Here is a 24,543-nt window from a genome sequence, read left to right as displayed (position 1 = left end):
ACTGACCGCCTGCCGACTGCAGGCTTTGCTTAACAAGCTCTAATGATGCGCAGCGTACCTTGTTGGGGTCTGGCCTGAGCTTCTCGTTGTTGGCGGTGGCAGCTTTTTCTGCTGCCTTCTTCTGCCGCTGCGGTCCCCTGCCGAAGAAGATGTAATTGACGAAGGCGTATTCCAGCAGGGCCAGGAACACAAAGACAAAGCAGCCCATCAGGTACATATCTATGGCTTTCACGTAGGGGATCTTGGGAAGGGTCTCTCGCAAGTGCGTGTTGATGGTGGTCATGGTCAGCACCGTGGTGATACCTGGAGTTCAAAGAAATCAAAGAGAAATCAATACATCACTGTGTAGCTCAAGTCTGTGCCAGAGTTTTTTTTTCATAAAAAATATATAAAACTTTGAACATAATTACTCAGTTCAGAGAACAGCGTGACTGTTTCTAGCAAAGTAACAAGTAGGAGCTGCCAACAAAGCAAATAAAGAGGTTATTTGTGTGTCATCTGCACACATGCATTGAAAACCATGAAACTTTTAAGGGATAGGCAAATATAAAAAAACATTCCATAAATGATTCACCCTCGTGTTATCCCCGATGCAAAATAGCTGTAAATTTTAGAGTAACATACTAGCAGCAGGGTTAATGTAATTTTTACAGTAGCATTATTGTAATTTACAGAATTTTTCTGTATTCTCTGGTTTCGGTTCTGATACAGTTTTTTTTTCATTTGTTGTATTTTTATAATAAATTACTTAAATGTGATAAATTTAAAGGAAGTATGTAAAAAGCAGTATATAGAACATATTTTACTGATTGTTAAATATTAATGACTTTTAATTGATATGAACCCATTTTAAATTGAGCCATATTTTAAAGTCATATGCTTTAAAAAAAAAAAATTATAAGCACATACACCAAAAAATGCTGTGTTGTAATAACCCAACGGTTGAGTATGTCCAATTTTGACCCAAAAATGGGTTTAAATAACCCAACATTTCTTAAATTGTGTTTTGTATAAAGCAATACTCACAACACAAAATAATTGAACTTACAACTTGTTAATCTTAAAAAAAAACATTGTCAAATTTAACGTTGATATTTGCATGAAAAAATACATAAAACTGTATTTTTATATTTAAAATTCACAACAAAGGAAATATTTGTAATCACATAAAACAATAAAATGCCTTTATGTTATCTATCAATATTGGAGCCAACATGGCAAACATTCTGCATCTGGTACACACATTTTTAATCAGAATAACTTCATTGGGTTAGTAAAAATCATCTTAATCAAAACAGTATGTTTTTGAGAGAATAAGATTAATACTTTAAATATGTTTAGCGATCGATGCGTTTTATATTTATGTAAAGATGACGGCACAACGGTAACGTCAAATCTCATTGGTTGTTGCGAACAATAGTGGTACCCATGCACTTCTATTGTAGGGACACCCAACCAATGCAAGTAAATGGGTACCACTGTTGTTCACTTAGCAACATTCTTCGAAATATATTTTGTGTTCTGAAAAAAAGTTTGAAATGACAAGAAGGGGAGTAAATGATGACTGAGTACTGTACATTTGTTGAACTATACTTGTGTAGATGACCAATTTTAAAAACCTGAATCTAACCCAAAGTATAACACTCTAGTCATCCCACACAATTTGAATAGTCATTGTTGAGAAGAGGTGTGCTGTTACTTTACTAAGCTATCATATATGTAGGTCGCCTGATGAATAGCAAACCAGCAAAAATCCCACAGATTTACACTGCAGAGAAACCCTGGATTTATCTAAAGACCAGAATATCACAGAGACTGAACACGGGCTCCTCTGAGCAAGCAACTAGCTAGCACAGAACACAGCAACAGCAAAAAAAAATGAGTTGAAATCCACCCACAACACTTTAGCAAAATCAAGTTGCTCAATGTTTCTTCTAACCTCTTGCAATCTTAGCAATCAAACAAATCACCTCTATTTCTGCCACATTAGCACTGTGTTTGGTTTGTTAGTCATCCACATGGCATCCCTGGTTGGCCAAATTCATATTTTTAGACTCTGGCAAACATAGTCGACGCCAAAATCCCTAGCAATTATTTCCCAAGCCACCCAGAGAGCAATGAGAAAGAGATGTCGAGCCTGTAACTTCTAACAGAGCTGCTGTGTTTCTGTTTAAACAATACAAAGCTGAGACATGTGTTTCATTGTCACATGCCTCTCACTGCAGAAAGATTAATTCTGACAAGCTCACCCAAATATAAAAGGCCTGCCTTCCTATCATCACTGATCTATTCTCTCCGAATCCCCCCTCAAGATTCAGTGGCAGGAGGAGCCATTTTGTCATATTGGCAGGAACACGGCCCTGGATGTAAAACTCGTCAGCAAAGAGCATCCGGAGGAAGGTTTGTCAGTTTAATCAGCAGTAATACATCACAGCAGATCAGCAGAGGCTATAGTATGCAGATCTCATAATATAGTTTGGAACTGAAGAGAGGCAAACACGGACAATGCTGCATCGCATTTGCGATTTTAAAATGATAACTGTCCTGTTTTTATAATTAAATCTTGAAATTTTTCTGAATTCTCTGTTAGCACTGACTGGCAATAAGGGGGTTCTGTCAAATAGTAAATGATGAACATATAGATAACATATATTCCTAACAGTTCCTAAATTACTCCTTAATATAACCTAACTTTAACCAAATAATCAGAACTTTCCACAAATCCTTACATTTAATACATATATATATATTGTCCTATTTTTACCTTAGTGTTCCAAAAAAATTACTGGTAATTTAATTTAATTTAATTAATGGTAATTCTGCCAAGATGTTATCTTTAAGGGGCATTTCTGTCAATGCTTAAATATTGCAATTGATTGCAAAATTCAAAATACAGCAAAAAAAATTAAACTTTATAAATCCCCTCACATAAATACGATAGATTGTACCAAATATCACGGATTGTTTTACATTGTGGGGCAACAGTTAAACGAACCCTTTTATGTTGCTTTGTTTATGTTTTTGTTCAACATATAATCAATACAGCCATGTATGTGTTTACTTTATCTCAAATACAATCAACATTTTTTTTAACATTTTTTTTTTAATGTAAAATGCTTTTCGTCTATTGTAAAAAAAAATCTTTCCTTTATTATTTACATTCTTTAGTAAACATTAAAATGGATCTCGCAGACCCGAACATCACTCAAGAATTAAACTCATAAGAGAAAAAACTACAATAACTGATATAAAAGACCAGTGCTAGAATTGAGGGGGGGCATAAAGGGATCCCTCAGATACGTTTTTAATATAAAAACAATGACGAATCAAGAATTTGTGCAGATGAGATATGTTATATATTGTAAATAAATGATTTACTATTTAAAAGAAACTATTTTAAAATATGTTTTAAGATTTGTTGTCCCACCCAAGATAAATGGTGGGGAAACCCCAATAAGACATGATGCAATTCGAGCATTGAGACTGAGACCCTAATTTTAGTAAAAAAAATCATAGTTATTAAAGTATAACCTAATTGAAATGAGAGGTTACACAGTTATCCGCACCTAAACATGATACAGGAAATCAGAAGAACCACCATAACTGACCAAAAAATGACCGTGAGAAAAATTCAGATCCCACCTCAATAAACTTTTAAATAAACTATAAACTATTGTGTCCACCACAAGTCCAGCAAACATTCAGTAGCCGCCTCTTTAAACTAAACTGCAAAATAAAATGCACGCATTGTTAACCTTCTGTACACAAGCATCAATCGAACAGAAGTCCCACCTAAAGCCACACGGGCAGCAGAAGCATCATAGTTGATCCAAAAAGACACCCAGGACAAGATGGTGATCAGAATGGAGGGCATGTAGGTTTGCAGGATGAAGTAGCCGATGTTCCTCTTCAGCTTGAAACTGAGAGACAGACGTGGATACGAACCTGATCCAAAAACAGAACGAAATTAAACAGGACAGTATTAATGTTGTGCTTTTGAATTTCATTATACTTTTAAATGAACAACTCATCCCTACAAAAGGCACAAGAGCTTCTTTTATTGTCTGAGTCATACTTAAGTCATTTCCATCGAGCTGAATGTTTCAGTCTGACGTATTACAGGGCCAAAACAATAAAATAAAAATAAATATGGGAAATGTCATAGAGGACAATCCATTTGCAATATAAACAACGCCCAAAATTCAACACGTCACCAAAAAGGATCAGAATAAGCCCTGTACAACCATCATGTGGCTCATTTCAAAACAGTAGTAACAATTTTGTACTTACTCATTCTTAATTTGACAAAAATGAAGATTCTTTAGTAACAACAGACCACCATAACAGTATATATATATATATATATATATAAGAGTCAGACAGGCAGACTGCGTGACTTTATCTGTGCCTGAAAGGCAGACCAGTGATGATAATAAGAGTGGAGAAAAACACAAATTATGTGCACTTACTCACATAGTTACTCATCGCACACCAACCGCCTCGAGCTTCGGTGAAAGGACACTGTAACAATGTCTGTAATAACGTCGCCAGCATTTCAGCTTGTAAAGATTTTGTGGGTAAACTGTAGGGAGCAAACTGGGGCTGGCTGGTGTGATGGTGTTTAAGGCCTGTGAAGGCCTGCTATCTTATTAATCCAATCGGCATAAGGCATAATTCTTCTTTTAAATGTCAGAACAACAATGAAAAAAATACAACCCGTGACCCAAACACATAAGGATTGGAACAAATTTTGAGGGGGCTTATAATGCTAATGATTTTTATTTTAATGCAATCTTTTGGTGTATTTCAAGTTCAAAATAAAAATGCAAAAATGACTTCTCATTAAAAACGCATTCACGGAAAACATTTTATATTGTTGTTTTCTTGACGCTTTGGAAAAAGCGTCTTGTAAATGCTTAAATATGAATGTAAATGTATTGTAAATGCAAAAATAGTAATTTTTAGTGATTTGCCCATACAACGTTTCTCCACTTATCCTAATAGTCGATTATTCAGAGTGATATTTGCGAATGCCAATTAAATAAATATTTCTTATCTTTCTGAATGTTCGTAAATATATAATGACTGTTAATTTTGAACATCAAACTGGTGATGTTTCTTAACATTTTCTATACATAGAGCACAAATTCATTGTATTTTCCTGTCCTCTCTTGGTTGACAAGATGTATCGGCCATGATCATCGGCTGTATTTAATATTTTAATATTTAATATTGTGAATATTGCTTTTATCGATCGATGATTATTGGCCGCTCTATCAGTTCATTTCTAGTCGTTTCAAAACCACCGCCTTCTACTATAGATCAAACTAAGTAAAAAGTAAAGCTCAACCTGTAGAAAAGACCACGTTCTTGGAGATGAGTTTATAGTCAACGATGGAGAACTGAGGAAGTTCAATCTTCTCCACCCCAGTAACGGCTCCATCTCCCCCTCGCCAGTAAAACTCGATATCGTCTGTGGTGTAGCCATCTGGAGGATCCCAAAGACACAGCGTTACTGAGAGAACATCTCCAAACATCTGATCACATCTCAACGACCGAAAAAAAACACAGAAAATGCTTGAGATACGGCCGGGATCAATCTTGCATTACTGCACCTTTCTCCATCCAAGCTGTATTAAACATTGACAGTGACATTTAGATTTCAAAACAACAAATCGATAAATTATGTATGGGACACTTGGTTATGAAACAGACACAAATGCACGTCTGTGAAGGAGTGTGTTTGCATATTCTTCATCTTTACTGAAGGTTCCCTGTATGTCTGTACCAGTTTGTCTGCTTGCAACTTATAATGAGAACCAGTGACCTATTTAGTGTATTGAATAATTAAAGATGAGCTTCTGATTTCTTCATATTCAAGGGAGTTATCTCTGTATGGGTTAGCATCCAGGTACCAGGACTTGAAACCAACAAAAGCCTTTAAGTAGGAAAACAACAATCCACCAAAACATAAATATTCTGACATATTTTCATGTTGTTTCGAATGCCAAAAAGAGGTTGAAAGTGTACCATGTGCCTTTTTCCGTGAAATTACAATGAATCAACACTGAAGCTATTTTTATGGGATTTGTTTTAACATCCTGACCACCTTGACTTCAATATTCCTTGTTTATGGATAAAAGCTTTCCTGTAGCTCAGTGGTAAGAGCATTGCGTTAACAACGTGGGTTCGATCCCAGGGGATTGCAAATAACTATGTAAAATGTATAGGATAATGCAATGCAAGTCGCTTTGGATAAAAGCATCTGCCAAATGCCTAAAAATAAAAAAAAATGTAAATGTTTTCCAAAGTCATGTGATGATCCGACTATTAAGTTATCCCTAATCTTATATCCTCCATTAAGCTTTTAACTCAAGTACCTCTGATGTTGTGTGGAATATAGTCCGCAAGTCCTATAAACCGCTTCCATAATTCATTCTGCATGGTAAACCTTAAAAGCTTTCGCAATTGTTTATTGTAACAGCATGGAAAAGAGTGACCAGCGTACTCTTCCAAATTTCTCCTTCTGCACTCGAAGGAAGAAAAAGGTTGTTTGTGTGAATTGTTTATTTAATACACGGCTCAGCAGCATGGAGAAAAAACAAGTCATACCCGGTCGGTTTAATGAGGCAAAGATATAAATATGACAACTGCAGAAGAGCTTCGGCTATGTGACAATCATAAGATCTGCTTTCTTAGCGTGGGAGCGCTGGGAGACCGTAACCGTGAAAGGTTGAGTCGTGTTCACCCCGCTGTCTGAAAAGGCTTTTACATGGACAGCAGATAAAAAAAGAAATACACAAGAGACGCGGGGACTCTCAGGGAAGGACTGGTGTTTCACTTTCCATTAAATCCATTATGTCTGCGGCAGCACGTTTGATTTTGTCAATTGACTGGCTGATTACTGTCAACAGATCCCTTAACTCGGCTCTGAGGGGTTAGCGCTACTGCTCCATCATTCCCTCGGGGCTTGAAAGAAAGCAAAAAAAAGGACGAGAAATAAAGGCAAGCTGGATTCCACATCAGAGGATACTGACTGAAGCGGAGAGATTCTACTTTGCTATGCTTTGAAATCTGTTTCTGAATCGCTGCCATTAAAAATGGATCAAGAATCAAGTTGATCAGTAAAAAGTAGGTTTAAGCTTGCGTCTTAGGCCGAGTGAAATAGCACATACTGACACGAAGCCTTTCTTTTTTCAAGATGTTACATCTGTGCTTTCTAAAAAGCTTTGGTTAATGTATGTAAAAATAACACAATTGGGGTGTCTGCTATAAAAGGGTATAGATAGAGATCTCAACTGAATTGAACAAAGTTTGAAAGAATTGTAATTTGAAAAGAGACATGCAAGGAAACATATAACCAAAATAAGAGCACAGGCATTTGTAATATATTTCATTTTTGCATGCCTCACGTTATCATTAACAATTTTTTAGGAACATTTTTTTTTTTTAATAATCGATGATTGAATCTAAAAACAAATTAATTTAATTAAATATATTCATAGAGCGTTTACTCTATGAACTCGGTTGGTTTCATTTCTCAGAAAACTATATGTTCTAAATTGTTCTAATTTTTACATTGCCAATTAATAAATTGTCATATTTGAAGAAGAAGTCGAGAGAAAATATATATTACATATAATGAATAAATAAGCATAATTAGTCAGAATGATGATGTTTTGTAATGAAACATATGCTGGAATGATGAAATTCCTCTGTTGAATTTCTCACCATACGGACCAAACATATTGATGGCTCATTTGCCATTCTCTGATTTGTATCCAATCAAATACTCTCAAGAATGAAAATGTCCACCCCCTAACATGATATAATATATAATAGTCCATCAATAATGTGAAGTGAACCAAAACTTCTGGCCCATTGATGTCTCATCCAAAATTCCGGCTTGAGGAGGACACACCAATACAAGAAAGAAAATGTCTTTTAAAACCTGTATATGACTCTTTCATCCGTGGAACACACAAGAAGATATTTTGTGAAATGTCTCAGTGGTTTTATGTCCAGAATGGAACTCAATAGGTGTCTTTAATGTTTATTTTGTATTCTGAAGACGAAATAACATCGTACTGGTTTGGAATGACATGACGGTGAGAAAACAATGAAAGTATTTTGGATTTTTGGGTGAGCTACCCCTTTAACATCTGAATTCTGTCCAATGAGACGGAATGAATGAAAGATGGAAAACGGCCAGCAATGAAAAGGCAGAATGAAAGAAAGAGCGGAGAGGAAAACAGCACTGCGCAATGCATTAAGAGCAAAAAGGAAGTCAGGCCTGACCCGCGCTGTTTTTGTGCCGCTTAACGCTTCTGGCAACTTAATGATCAAACGGAGGCAGTCTGTGCTTTAGCATCACATCACAGCGCTGTAATCCATGACTCCAGGGACGTGGATGGAACGCTAAGAAAACCTCTCATGTACTTCATTTTTTATTACCAAAGAAATTGCGTTACACACAATTACGGGCAATAATGGCAAAACAGAAAGCCCATTCATCTTGATAAAGGAGGAGATGATTAGCTTTTGTTATGGCTGTAAATGCATAATTTACCACTGCTGACAGGCACGCTGGAAAAACCAGATCCTCTGTGGCTAAGGTTCTGAAATCAAAGCGATGTGGGTGATGGATTGTTTGGCGTAGGGATGGAGGATGGAGTGAAAGGATGTGGGCCGGGTCAGCGAGGACGTTACGGCACTTACAGCTCTCGATCTCCAGCGTGCAGTTCTGCTCGTCCAGCGGGTATCGCCTCAGGTCCATCATGCAGGCAGCCGTGGTGGTGATCCTGAATGCAAAGCAGAGACAAGGGACTGTGGGGATTACTGAGGCTTCTCAAGGACAACAGGGACGAGGCAGAGCTCAACACCCCTCCTCCTCCTATTGCCTGCATCTGTATCTCACCAGTCTCAGATCTTAAGCTCAGACAAGGGAAAACCTAACAGCATCTATGGGACAAAAATGATGTTCCTGCTGAATTTCAAGTTAGCCCAGCGTACCGCTAACCACTTAGAAATAACTTCTTTTTGGGGTGCAATATCACACCTTCCGAGAGTCGCTGCTAAATTCTCCCCCTCATGTCTCACAGCCGGTGATTGTGAATGGAGAAGTGGTGACAGACTTAACCACCGCATCTGACACTTTCTGTGATTCCCTGTCATGTGTAACAATGTGCAAATCAATGCGAAGCTCGAAATAAGACAGAAATGCTGTGTGAACGTAAACAATTGCAATGCACTGAATTCAAATGCAATTCATGGGGAGACTTTGCCCTATGAATGTGAATTTGTCCCTTCGGGGCTTAACACGGTAAGTATATGGTAATACGCAGCTTCGGTGCGAAACAGATTTGCATTTGGTAAACACAAACTGCTGCATCGGTTAACTTATTTTATCATTAAAATGTATAAGCCATTAAAGGTTTTTTTCTTCTTGGATGAAAAAAACCCCTTTGGATTAGATACTAGCATAACAATTGTCAATTCTCCAGATTCAAAATATAGCTCATTGGTCGCTGGCAATAAGACACTGATCATTTCAGACGCTTTGTGAGTCTTTGAGTTTGCAGGGCCGTTAACTTGCGACCGCTGACTCACGGTCGTGCCAAACGACTTTCTCTAATTCTCCAGCGACTATGCAAATGAAGTGACTGAAATCGGCTAGTGGCAGGGCAGGTTGGTGGAAAGTTTTAATGGTGTTTTCACTTCAGAATGTCATCATCTCTAGTGGATAACCGACGGGAAGCCCAAGTTCAGCACCAAGAGCATCTTCACAGAAAATTAAAAATGAGGTTTTGAGTCTAAAATGTAAAAGATGTCCCTTAAGTTTATGTAGGTTGTTAACTTCAACTGGAGGACAGCTTATCTTCAGTAATTGAACTCACAATGCAATTTGAAAACCTTTGACTCAAACTCTTAAACTAAAAACTTTTACACTGTCAAAAATTGTTCAACATTATAAAAACTAGGGTTGGGAACCGAGAACTGGTTATGTTTTTTTTAAAGAACCGGAACCGTATGCAATTTATAGGTTTCGGTTCCGAAACCGGTTCTGGTGGCTCGTGTGACCAAGCGGTGTGCACATTCCTGTGCCGGCTTTTCCTGTAAAGGCTGTCACAAATCAAGCAAAAATGCTGTGCTGCCTCTTTAATTACGGAACACAGCATTTCCCATGGCACGCACTCCATGGAGACATCGTGCCGATCACTCGTGTCTTTGATAACTGTAAAAGTTGTTTTGTCTGATTGTACACGTACCGGCACCGCGCAGCTCCTGTCACCACTACATTACATTATATTGGTCCAATATTGTCATTGATATATACTGTATTCAACTGACTTCAACCTGGACCACTAAATAAATAGACTGCTATTGCTATGCATGTTCAGTATAAGAGCAAGATTATTTAGAGTACATGTCATTTCAAGAATGATAAACAGAGTGATAGAAAATGAAAATTATAAAATGTAAATAATGTTGAGACTCATTGCATCACACCCTCTTATGGCTGCACTCGTATTTGTAAAATAGAGGCTTTATGGAGTGTGCATGGTTATGAGCATGCCAGTTAACATTTTAAAACAATATTTTATTTATTTTGTTTAATATTTCATTGATTTATGGAAATGAACAAGTGTCTTAGCCCCCGAGGAACTATTTGGCCAACCAGCGTATTTCTGCTTAAAAAGCAGAATGTTATTGATAGTGTAAGAAACATCAACTTTTAAGAACATGTGATTGATGGATTAGCATTACTCAACGTTACTTACTACCTCACAGCAACACTATATTTAATGTAGAAAAAATTGTAAAAAATAATTATGATTCATTTAAATGGTACCAGAATCGGAACGGGAATCATTGGGCAAAACTGGAACTGGAATCGGACAATTTCTTACGATACCCAACCCTAATAAGAACATACACATCCGGTATGAACAAAACGCTCCAGTTTTGCCTTTAACAATCATTTCTGCATGTATTGTGTCCTTTTATTCCACTCTCTTTTAAATTGAAACAACAATAATCAGCAATGACATAAAGTCACCCAACAGGAATGTGAAAGACTGAGAGAATGCAAAAAAATCAAGGTCATTCCATCATTAATTCACTCCTGAACTGGTCATAAAGTACATGTTAAACATTACTATTGTGTTGATTAAAATTGCATCATTTGTGTTATTTAAAAAAAAAAAATATTATTGTTTGAAATTTGGTAGAAATCTTGTCAGTATTCACAGAATAAAACAAAACAAAAACTATGAATAGTACATTTAAAAACACCTTTTCATTTCTGTTATTTCTTTTACTATTTATGACTTCAGAATTTCTATAGACCCTTTTAGTGTCGACGTCACGTTTGAATCATGGCATTAGATGGAGGCAAAACAAAACGAAAACTGGAGGTGGCCAAACCAGCTCTGAGTCGGCTACATAAAATATAAAAATATCATCTTAGTGTGTTGTTGAGTGCCAGAATCAATGGAATACAGGCTCTAATTAAAGTTTTAGACCCGACCTGCTGCCATTAACCAACAAAAATGACGTGGTAGTTAACCTAATAAAACACGTCAAGGGGATCTTTCCACCTCGTCCACAAAACGTATCACAATGTTTGATAACAAAAGAGGCGTTTCATTAAACAGTAATTCAATTCAAAATGGTTGAACGCTGCAATGAACTACAGGCTGTAGCTGCACCATTTGATTTCATAATAAATTTCAGGCGAAAATGACACACTTATTTTTCAGTTTACACCCAAAAATCTGTCATTTTTTACTCACCCTCAGGTTGTACCAAACCTGTATAAATGTCTTTGTTCTGCTAAACACAAAGGAAGATATTTGGAAGAATGCCAGTAACCAAACAGATCTCACCCCCGTTTACTGCCATAGTTGGGTAAATGAATGGGGGACGAGATCTGCCCTGTTGAAAAGAACTGAAATTCTTCCCAAAATCTTCCTTTATGTTTAGCATAACAAAGAAATATATACAGGTTTGACATAACATGAGCGTTTCATTTTTGGGTGAACTATCTCTTTAAATGTTAATGTTGACAGTTAACAGCATTGAAGTTGTCAGGACAAAGAAGCTCTTGTTAAAACCTTTACATTCATAAAAAATCAGCATTCTAAAACACAGATACTCCTGAGACGCCTCGCTCGCCATCCCATGATCATTCCACGGGAAGCTCTGGAAGTACTGGGAGCTCTGGGAAATCAGGAAATTAGGCCAAGATGGCAGAGGTAAAAATAACCAGCTATTTATAGGCCCCTTCATCATCAGCAATATAGTCTCAGTGCATTTAGGTGTCTGTTGTAATAGTGTCTAAGAGATGGATAGATTAGGAAACAGATGGCCTCTAGATGATGAGGTTGTATCTAGAAACACGTTGCTGGAATAATCTTAGGTAAGTTCAAGGTGGAATGTCTAGAAGTACTTCAATGTCTCTTAAGTCGATTGTTTTCTTTTCTTCTATAGCTATGGAAAAATTAAGAGATCTTCCAAATTTACTAATTTAGGCAGCATTTCTAGATGTACTGTGGTCATTCCAGTCCAGTGTCTTTTGAATGTCAATAAATTCAAACCTCAGGAGTGACATAAAGTCATCCAACAGCAATGTGAAAGACTGTCTGCATGACAACACACATGAAAACTGGTTATTACATAAAACAAACAAAAAATATACATAAATCATTTTGAAATGGTCTCTTATTTTTTTCTGCAGCTGTATATCTAAAAAATGGACAATACAAATAGCAAATATTTGCAACCAAAATAGTGCATTCTGCAATGACACTTGATCTTGCTTTTGTAGGAACAAAATGCAATGCAACATTCGATAATTCTGGACAAAAATACAGACTAAACGTCAGCTTCTTCTAAAGCAATACAAACATAACGCTTCACTATGTAAGGTCTTTATACACCTCTGAAGGCATAGCTATGTATATTACTCTTCTGTGAATACTTGACAGACAAATGAGTAAAAAAAAACCTTACTCTCTCTCTTTCTCTCATCAGGTATTGGTCTGGCTATTGTTGAAACTAGTACCATGTATTATTTTACCTATTGTATTATTTCTCGTGTATGACATATCGCTTATTGGTCCCTTAACTCTCTGTCAGTCGCTTTGGATAAAGCGTCTGCTAAATGACTAAATGTAAATATTATATTGCATTTCTGTCAATAGATCTTCCAAAAATTACACACTGGACCTTTAATGTGTTTGTCACACAAATCTGTCAGGTTTATGTCTATAACAATAAACTGTATTATTGAAAACTGGTAATATCCAGTTTTTATTCATATAATACACCAACCTGACTTTATAGCTTTTTGTAACAATTTTATGAAATATGATTCACAGTTTTAATTACATAAAATTATAAGAAAAAAGCAAGAATGCAATATTCATGAGATTGTGCTGAATATACTGTACTGTAAGAATCTACTGTACTCTTTTCCCTTAATATACTGTGAGAATTCACTGCAACAGTTACAACAAACCCCTTTGTAAGGCAAGAGATGCATGCAATTCATCAAAAACGTCTATTGCCAACCCTTTTCAGACTCTCTAGTTTCTCCGCCGTACCCACTCCACCATCTTATCCTTTTCTCTCACTTTGTACCTCTAATATTTGCTTCCTCCCCTCCATTCTCTGCTCTCGCTCTCCCCGCGACCTGCTGCTTACTGGTTGATTTGTATCCGTTTGAAGAGGGCTCGACTCAATATATTAAGAGCAAAAGGAAGCTGGCCCCGACCCTCGCCGGTTAAATGCGTTTTACGCCTCTGGCAACTTGTTTCGGCCTGAAAAGGGGCTGAGGAATAAAAGTCAGATATGTTTACTCTCCAGTTGTGTTGGACTTCTCTGACTAATCTCACCAACACATCAGCCTTCTCCATGTTACATGGCTCTCTGCTCTAACTAAACACAGACCTTATTGGTATACGGCAAAATTATCTGTCTCTTGACCGCCCAACGTTTCACAATTATGGGAACGGTCAACAATGAAAGATCAAATAGTGTTGATATGAACGGTTGGCCGCCACAAGCCCAAAAAGCCACCATTTATCTATCTGTCAGAGTCTGGCTGCAATGTTACGGTTCTCTCGTGCATTGGACAGGTTTGTGTTTGGGTTGGGTACAGACCCCAAGGCACAACATGTACCTTTATTCTAAATGACCTTGTTTACTGAGACTTGTGCTGCACACCACACAGGGTTCTGACTACATTGCGTTATGAGGGATGAAAATAGGAAGCATTGAATCTGTGAAACTGTTTATCTCAGTCCTGTATCGCATCAAGGATTTTGTATATTGAACTACACGTACGTGAGGTTTAAAAACTGAAGCAAGGAGTGTGGAGAATGAAATATGAGGTTGGCATCAAAATGCCTGAAAAACTTTAGAGAGACATCAAACAAGAAAACATTATGGTTAGTTTTAACCTTGCCAAGTCATTATTGACAAAATCCCACATAAACAAATTTACATGAAATTCAGCAATTTCCCTTTCACTGATGCATGGATGGTATTTACCCACATTTACACCGAGAGATGGCACAGCAATGTGTGATTCCACAAAATAAACAAATGCTAGCTATAAATAGCAGCTTATTCGCACCAGAGCTGCCCTGTCCTCAGCCATCTAACAAAACGCCACCAGCCATCTGCACATAATAAAGTCAACCGTTCCGCAAATGAGAATTAATGGACGTTGCTTCATTTTATTGTGAGGCTCATTCACTGTAAATGAGATGTAAATGGAACACCTCTTCTTTTCTCAGTCACTTTGTGAAGTCATTTAGATTTGCTTGAATCTATTATCTCTTAAATGAGTCCGCTGCATTTATAAATAACTTTAACTGCGCTGAAACTTTTCTTAATTGGACCCAGTACACAGCCTTGCTGCACTCTTCATAATGGGTTTATTGAGTTATGTTGTGCGCTAAAATCCTGTGAATGTAACACATGACAGCTAAGTCACTGCTAAAACTATTTGTAATGTAAGCTTTATTCCCACTGAAGGCATTTTGCGAGCATATAAATCAATAAGATTCCATTTGAAACTAGTCTCAGCTTCAGACAGCGCGTCTACAGACTGGCCACGGACCGTATGCTTACCGCGCAAAGCGCATGCTAAACCAGAAAGCACTTTCTTGATATTAGAAGCACTAATCTGATTGGCTGGCTTCACAGTCAATACATTAGTTAGGGCATGTGTTCTTTTATCATTTTCGATTTATCAAAACACAACTGAACTGCTTGGCTGTTTTACATACAAGCCGACGGTTTCTTCTAAATCTTTCCAAAGAGCTTAATACAATCTAAATATATAAAAAAATGAGTAGTATTACTTAATAAAAATAAAAATATTAGAAACAGTTGTCACTTTAGTCAGATTTTACAAGCACAACACAGGACACTCTGCTGTAACACGACCTAATAGTTCATTACGCCCCAGAAGTAGCATTAAACCTGTTTGCTTTCATCTCCTGGGTGGTGTCCATGTTATTGGTTCAAGTCTTTTAGGAGCAGAATAATCAGATCTACCTCCCCGCGCTCAATACTCAGACCGGGCTCTCACAGACAGTTATTACTGACAGTTATTGCACTGTTATTTGCTTCTTCTCCTGGTAATTGAGGAACTTCCTTCGGCAGGTTTAGAAGAGCAGGGCACCGGAGAAACATGGACAACACCAATGTACCCACAACAAACACCCACTCTCACACACATATACAGAAATACTGCTGCACCGCTTTCAAATAGTCTCCAGCACTGTTTCTTAACATTTGCATACCAGCTCGGACTGGACAATATATTTACAGTCAATTTGATTGAGATATAAAATTAAAGAGCATTTAGAATATAGCAATGATTGTAATATGCTTTTTATAGGGATATTAAGTTAAACTTCAGCGTGGTATTAAACTGATTTTTACAACTCCACCACATATCGCGACTCGCAAGCGCATTAAGCTTCCGTAGCATGATTATAGTATGATTTATTTTCTGTTATTCACTTCAAACTATTCATTTTAATGCGTAGATTAAAAACGGATTCAACTTGGAAAGATGACATGTGGTCGGGCTCAACCTCAAGGTTGACTGTTTTATTGATACTCTTGTCAAGGAGAGCAGCTCAAAGTAAACTACAATATTTTTTGGTTTTGTTTGAGATTATTTTGTATATTTATAGCCGCAGCACAAACCATGTTTCAAGTTTCATGTTTTAACAAAAATTAAAAATAAATTGTTGATTGAAAATGTATTGCTTTAATGAATGTTTTGCAGATGGAACCTTGTAATTCTAAGCAGAAAGTGTTTTTTCAGCATCAATATCTATCTGCGTTTGACCTGTTCCCAAAATCCCCATTTACAAATTTCCGAAATGTTGATATTTTACATTTAGAATAAATTAAGAGTCTCTTTCTTTTTCACGTATGAAAGAGATTTGTTCCTCATATCATTTTTACTATATGAAATGCAAAACCTTTAAAGCTCAATGTCTCACAACTATTCAGAATGCATATAGAACCAAGGCGACAAATCGTTAAAATACATAGAAAGTATAAATGTAGATTATAAAGGTTAAATATTCTGTTTTGAGTAAATGTGTGGAAAACTGCATGAGTTCATATTGAAACTTTTATTAATAATGACTTTTGCAGGCTTGGCAAATCTGAATCAAGCTTGTGACATTTTTTAGATTTCTGCATCTTTTCTCAGGAGAATTATCTGAGATGCAGGATACTAAAAGAAAAGTGTTTAATCTCCTTGATGTATAAGATAATAATTGAGATATTAAAGAGATCTCTGTGAAATTTTTGTCTTATAGATATTTATTAAATGTCTACAGTTTGATTTTGTTTTGCATTTTAGATTTTAAATCTCTTTTGCAACATTGGCTTTGTGGTTCCTCTGACAAAAAATATACATTGGGGTCAATGACGTAGAAGGATATTCGTCAGGTAAATTTTAAAATAAAAAAATTATAATATCAATTACAATTATTTAAACATTAAGATGCATTGTATACATAAATGAAGACTTCATTTTTAATTAAGTAATTTTAGTGTTTTTCAGTGTATAGATGAATCGGCCATGTCATGTGGTGCGACCGTGATTTATCTTAAAATCAATTCATTTTTCTTAACTTGCTTAACACTTGTTCTCAGAAATACAGTAATTGCATTTCTTTGAGTTTTGTTAAGTTATGGTCTTACAGTACTATCATTTTGTTCAATAATTTCTTTGTTTTTCCTGTCAATCGCATGATAGCCCACTGTTTCAGAGATCATTTTTCACCCGCAGAAGTTCTATATATTTTATTTTTAATTAAATACGGCACATGATAGGTGGTCGTTACGTCATTGACCTATTTATTATTCAAATATGTAACGTAATTGTATTCTATTGACCAGCTCTAAACACAAGTAAGATGTAATTAACTTCAACCATCACAAAAGAGGTGTTTTTATTATCACCCTAACACACGCTCACACATGCTCGCCTGCAGCCTACGCTGTCTTACATATGAAGGTTTTCCATTGACAGAGCAGCGTTCAGGCAGAACCGTTCTGCGCATCAGGTCACACACTCTCTCACTTTCCATTCCACTGTTTTCTCATGTGTGTTCAGTGTCTTTTCTGTTATGTAAAAATATGTGTACGCTTATGTAATTGGGTACTTACATAATGAAGCGCTATAAATGATATTTATTGACTTTTGTGTAACTTAACAGCAGCGAATTATCTGTTGTGGTGCAGATTTTTTAATGTTTAAACACTCTTCTAACAAGGAAACTGCTGTCAGGCTGGGGAACAGAATGCGCAATATGCCGCCTTGGAATTAGCAACAACAATTTCATCCCTTCTAAACATAGACACCGATGTTGAGTCATTAACACCGGCATAATGCATCAACAGCGAGAGATAATAAAAAAAGCCCTTAACAGCATGTCGTGAATGTGTTATGTGAGTGGTTCGCAAAGAGCACCAGTGAATGGATCAGATCATAAGACTAGTTACCGAGCTTGATGGTGAGCGCAGGTCAGCATCCGTAACAGCAGTAATGATTTTAAAATACGTACCTTAATCCGTACAGAACCGTGCCGTCAGGGTGCAGCCGTATCATTCGGTTCTTGACTGTGACTCCGTGAACGAACGATTTCTTATCGTTCAGGAAGTAGGTGTCGGGCACCCACAGCTGATCGGCCACACGGTTATCCAGAGTCAGGTTGAGCGGAATCTCAGAGTACGACAAGCGCTTGTCTCGCCAGGCTTGCTGGAAATACATGGTCAGGGTGTAGTCCTAAGAATAAAGAGAATATTGTGATCGTCAGGAAACAAGAATGCTGGACATTACACTTTTGAAACACTTGACTGACAAATCTTTCTTATACTCTTAGAAATCTTATAATATGATGTTGAAATGTTCGAAATTATTTTTGTACACCAAAATTGTTCAACATAGTAATTTCTTTTATAGAAAACTCTTTTTATTAAAAAAATTATAATCCTACTGTCCTTCTTAAACATCATATCTCCATATTTGTATTAATAAATTATTATTATTAGTCACCATTTATGTTTGTTACTGGGTTTTGCTCATATCTAAGCAATTAAAAGTATTAAAAAGTTCTTGTCAACTATAACTTCCTGAAAATTCCATTTTGTGCAGGTGCAAAATTGACACAGCACACAGTTAAAGCACATGATGTTATCTCGCTTGGATGTGGTTATCACACTGGTCTGGGAATGAGGGGGCAGTGTGCTGTCTTAATGGTGACAGGCTCTTTCCAGCCCCACATTTATCTTACTGTGCTTCTCCCGCAGTGACCTGCAAGGGAACTCTTAAAACCAGCAATCGTCTTTAGCTCAAAATATCCCGGCACACATGATAAAGTTACTCTCGGGCATAGGAGGACGAAACCCCCCTCTGATTCAAAAGCAACTGGAGGAACCAGCTGTGTCCCTCGGTGTGCATATTTTTGAACAACAACTTCAGCACGACCAGGTATACACGGAACAATACGCACACCTGCGCACAACACACGTCCCATTTCCAACACTTAAAGGCAGGATGGGTAATCCTGTCCAGAATTTTTTTTGTCATGTTGGATGGAAATCTCTTTAAATCCTGATAGGAATCAAGAATTATAGTGGTTGAATAATATTTGTATAACTATATATCGTCTGTGAAAGACGTAGTACCAAAAAACGTTCGCCCAATCAAAACATTCTGGCGGAATGTGTACATTTTCAGCCAACGTATTCTGCATATCACTGCGCACCCTGTTCATGCAGACATCATACTTCATCAGCGCACTCACATCCACTGTGTCAATGTAGGGAGAATGGTGGACAATCAGCAACAATCAAACCTTCCTGCAGAGCGGACAACATGTAAATCTACAAAACGAAAGTCAGTATTTTGAAAAAGCAGTGGTGAAAAAATGTCTTGATCATGAAAGAGGGAAAAACTCAAATTAACATCGGTTCAGCGATGGAGACAGCTCCGGCAGGCAAAGGGTCTGAAAGATGATACCATGGTTGCTCTCTTTCTATTGGACTGGTATGTACACTGTAAAATCTAATTGTTGTCCTTACTTACAAATTATTTGTTAACTTTACTCAGTTGTCAAAATGTATAATTTTACTAGTTTTTATTAAGTTACGAGTACTTGCATGGGAAATAAAACAAATTACTTTTTGCCTTTAGTATATTTTACATAAATCAAGCAAGTAGCGGCAAGCGAAGCAATTAATTTACTACACCAGCGAGAGGCCGTGGAGAGCAGATCCTGCCTGTATGCAGAAAAGAATCCCAGCATGCTTTGCGCCAGACTGCATTAGGAGAGTACATTTTTTTAAATATGATTATTTTATATGTTTTTAGTGAAATTAAAGACTTGATCTGTTTAATGTTTACTTCTCTCAGATATTTAGAAGAGTTTAACATATTTATCAGTTTTGTGGCTACCACTGTTTAGAAGATAGGTGCATGTGATTAAGGTTTGCGAAGCTCATGTGTTTTTTTACCAATGACCATAGTCTGTGCATACATTTCTGAAAGCAGTCTCCTCTTGCTCATTTTGTGTTGCACGAGTCTAGGTGTTTGATTTATGCATTATTAATATAATGTTTATGTGAACTGTAGTAAAATGTAACTAAGCTATACAGTATTCAAAATTTAGTATTGCAAACTTGTCCGGGTTTACAGTGCAATAAATCCAATGGAATTTCTTAAGTTGGTAATAATAGTTAATTCTGAGCACTCCACACTAAGTCAATAGTACATCTGAGCTATTTTTTTAGTTACTTGAACTCAACAATACCATGTTACTTTACTTAGTTTTTTTAATGCAATCGGTTTGCATGCTTTTTTTTAAAGTAAGATCAACTAATTAGATTTTACAGTGTACATACTTCAAAAAGAATTTAATATATTTAGTTTTTAATTTGTTACATGGATTTACAAAATACATCCATGTGTTTGGGGGAGGCGTGGCTTTAGACAGCGAATCGCAAAGAGCAGCCATCCTCAATAGACAGACCGTGGGCTGAATCTGGACCTTTGCTTCGTTCCATCCGGACCGCAAGACATCGGACATTGAGTCGTGCATCTACACAACGGAGAATCACACACACTCTCAGGAACATTTATGTAATTTATCTTTTGCCGCTATATCCTCTCATATCTTTTTCTAGCACCAAACGTGCTTCATTTTAACCTTTTCCGATCCGCGCATGCTGCTTCTCTCCCTCCAAAGACACGCAGCATGAAAAGCAGCAGATACGTTTTAACAACAGTAGTGCAGACACGCAGAGCAGGTAAATGGACACACATCAGTAAACAAAATGAAAACTGTTTGCTGTATGTCTCCACCCTTTCATCCAGATTTGCGATATTTCATGAACCACAACTTTTTATCTACATTTACCATTAGCATTATTGATCAGCATGTAAACATTTGTGACCCTGTGAAAACCCAGTCTAAAGACTCATAAACTAATTCATTATTAGATAACAAGCATCAAAGATGAATTTCAAGCATTCATTTTAAGATTTCAATCTATAAAATGTCATTGTTCAGTCAATATTGAATATTTTGTTGTTATACATTTTCAAAGAATATTCTTTCTGTTGGATGATTTTGTGTAGAAAACCGTAAAAGGACTTTTGTTGTTACAGTGGTTCCAAATTCTCTCTCTCTGCCCCCATACACTTGTATTATGAGTGTGATTTGTTGACCAAATAACAGACAAAACACAAAATAAGCTTAAAGATCAAGATAAATTTCACTGATGCATTATATATATATATTTTTTTGTTAATAAATATTGTGATGATGTCGTCATCGAAAGGTGGTTGGCCACAATAACTGTGCAGTGAAAATCTGATATCATGACGGCCCTAATATGTATATATTGACATGTAGAAGTTTCATTTAAAAGTGTGCATGAGGCAGATGTTCAGTATTGCAGAAGTCCATCATCACAGTGTGTACAGTACCGTAAAGACACTGCTGAGCATCTCTACTCTAGGTTTCCCCCAGGAGAAGCAGCTGATGCCTCTCCGAACTCTACATGAAAACTCACAAACCATGTTTCTTTTCTTTGACATGGCATTTCGCAGGACATATTCTTTTAAAGATAAGTCATCTGTTTAATCCTATTTGCTGAGCTCCCAACATGTGACCTGCGTCAACAATCAACATACATTTCAATGTTCATTTATATATTTTTGTGTTTTTACAGATTTGAAGCTCTCTCTTAGGAGTGGTTTCCCGTGAACGGCTTCAGACTATTCCTAGATTGAAATAAATGTAAGAACTGTCTAAACTGACAACAGCTTGCACTGACACATCTTAGAATATATAAGTGCCATTGCTCTGTCTATATATATATATACACAGTCAAACCCAAATCTATTCAGACACCTTCAACATTTCTCACATTATCACAGTATATTCGCTATAGTTGGTAATAAAAAATGACAAGAACTAGATTGTGTCAGAACAAATTCATAGATAGAAAGGAATGCAATAGATAAGTTGGAATAGCTGTCAGCTGTTACATTTAAGTACACAGTTAAATAGGGCCAATTTAGGGCAACCAATTACCAAGCAATGCTTCATTTTGTTCAGTCTGTGTGTGAAAAGGTCACATAATTGGGTCCCAAATTATTATTATTAGTTTAGCTGGTAGTCTACTTTATGAAGAATTTGGGGGTATAATATGTCACAGTTTACTTTATTTTGCTATCCTCGCATAGATTAATAAACTATGGTGTCCTGCACCCACTAGTAAGAAAATATAAAAAAATATATCTGGTATCTGAATAATTTTTGGTTTGACTGTGTATATTTTTTCACTTGTTACATTAAGATAAAATTAATTCAATTAAACCTTTAACAAGCGTTTTTATGAAATAAATGTTAAGATGATTTTCGAAATTAAGTTAAAAATACTGTGATACTGTCGTAATAGTGGTACATCATTGTATGTTTGTGTTTAGGGGCTGAAACTGTAAATCTGAATGGGACCCCCAAAGTGTAATTATCAAACAATCTTGAAGGCATATTTCTATTCCAGCATATATGGAAAAGTATCTTATTACTGTACATTTTATGAAATAAAGAACAAATTTAAGGCTTTAAAAATGTAAATGTGTTCTGTACATTGTATGCAAACTAAGTTCGAATAATAAAATATAAGCTCAACAATTCAACAATTTCATTTGTTATTACTATTTACATACATATTTGCATGACTTATATTACTACTATGGTTATTCATTGATGAGAAAAGACCTTGTGTGAAATAAAAAAAGTTTAGCAGATTAACATTTAGGAAATGCGGTTAAATATACATTTTCCACGCGGAGTGCTGATGCCAGGGTACAGAATGTGGAACACCTGGACTTTGGAACTTTCTCTTGGCTTCGGTGCCAAATGTGAGCATAATTACTATGGTCACAGATGGTAGCAGATGCCTCTTCAGCTCTGTTTACTCTTCTTTGACATCAATAGATATCAAACTGAGAAGCAAACACGCGGCTTTTGTGAGCCCACACCGTAACCGGACGGATTTAGCATTTTCCCCCTCGATACTTTGCTACCGACAGAATTATAAACGATGACAGAGGTGTAGCACGCTTGTACAGCGATACGTAATGGATTTTCGGGACACGGGCGTTTAAGATCTGCTTTAATTAAAGCGTTTTGCGAGCTGAAGCAGAAAAAAGATTCTGTTAGGTTGTGCTGTTTAATCATGGTTAACAGAGCTGAAATTGCAAGTGCAAATTAATTTAATCAAGGACGTCTTAAAAACTGCTGCATAAATGCACTGATTAGAACGCATTGGTTATGAATTCTTTATGACATGAAATATCATCAACAAAAGTCTGACACGAGATGAAATAACTACCAAATACAATAAAAAAGCAAAAACAGCACCATGAATTGGTTTTTGGATTTTCCATATTTTTTTTAAAAAATGTTCTATACATATGTTTATCTAATTTTTTTCATGATCTCAGAGAACGTATTTCGTGAAAATATGGGTCAACACCATCATTGTTATACTTATAAGAAGCACTTGCATACCATTTAGATTTAATAAAGAATGAATTAAGACTCCAAGAGGTTTCAAACCAACTTTCAGCACCATCTATTAAACATTCACTGACATGGATAAAGAACACATAAAAACAATTGTCCAAATCTATAAAAAAAACATGAATAAAACAAAAAATGTTAAATCACACCATGTGTTACACTGATGAGCTCACAGCAAAACATTTCTTTTTATAATCCCCAAATATGAAAATTCTTTCATCATTTATTCGTCCTCTTGTCATTTTACACATATAGGAATTACTTTCATCATTTGAAAAATGCTGGTAACCGAACAAGGGTGGTAACCATTTCAATTTTGTAGTTTTTACTTAATTCAACTTAAAAATATTATTCAACACAATTCAGCATCAAATTCAAACTAAAAAATATACCGCAGCCAGGTAACTTATTTTTTTTAATTTTAAGTTTTTTTACAGTGCTGTTGTTTGGTTACCACAACTCTTTCTTTATAATATATTCTTTTTTGTTCTGCGGAAGTAAGAGAGTCACACAGGTATGAAATGACAGGAAGGTGAGCGAATGATGACAGAACTTTCATTTTCAGGTGACCCAGCCCTTTAAGTTTACTACAATTTTGTAACTACATTTTTTCACTTGGCGCAGTCACTGAAACAAAATCTATCGTCAGCCTTCAGTAGTTTTACTCTCTTTACTCTTGACCGACTTCCTTCTATTGACTTGCCCAGACCGACATTTAAAAATACCATAGTATTATCTACAGCAGCAGAGCAAGCCAAATCTGCCAAACGACCTCGTGTAAGATAAAGTTAAGCATGCGCCTCTTCAGATAGATATCCAGATCGATAGATCATATTGAGATTGTGACAGGATGACACAACGTAATTTGTCGGGTCTCTCCCGCGGAGAGCTGACACTGACG

General features: G+C 36.4%; 1 protein-coding gene across 2 annotated transcripts in view; it reads right to left on the bottom strand.

Moving 5' to 3' along the window:
* The window catches only part of gabrb2a (gamma-aminobutyric acid type A receptor subunit beta2a), a 36,004-nt gene that overhangs the window by 5,805 nt on the left and 5,656 nt on the right, over positions 1-24,543 (bottom strand). For both annotated transcript variants that reach the window (XM_056770383.1, XM_056770384.1), the window contains 5 exons: positions 18,111-18,331; positions 8,719-8,801; positions 5,351-5,488; positions 3,793-3,945; positions 59-303 (listed from right to left, as the gene is read on the bottom strand). In XM_056770383.1, the coding sequence (XP_056626361.1) occupies positions 59-303; positions 3,793-3,945; positions 5,351-5,488; positions 8,719-8,801; positions 18,111-18,331 (840 nt within the window). The remainder of the gene's footprint in view (positions 1-58; positions 304-3,792; positions 3,946-5,350; positions 5,489-8,718; positions 8,802-18,110; positions 18,332-24,543) is intronic.

Source organism: Triplophysa dalaica, chromosome 16 (assembly GCF_015846415.1).
Source record: "Triplophysa dalaica isolate WHDGS20190420 chromosome 16, ASM1584641v1, whole genome shotgun sequence".
NCBI classification, from domain to species: Eukaryota; Metazoa; Chordata; class Actinopteri; order Cypriniformes; family Nemacheilidae; genus Triplophysa; species Triplophysa dalaica.
The sequence above is the reverse complement of the archived record's forward strand: the minus strand, read 5'-3'. Positions and strand labels throughout refer to the sequence as shown.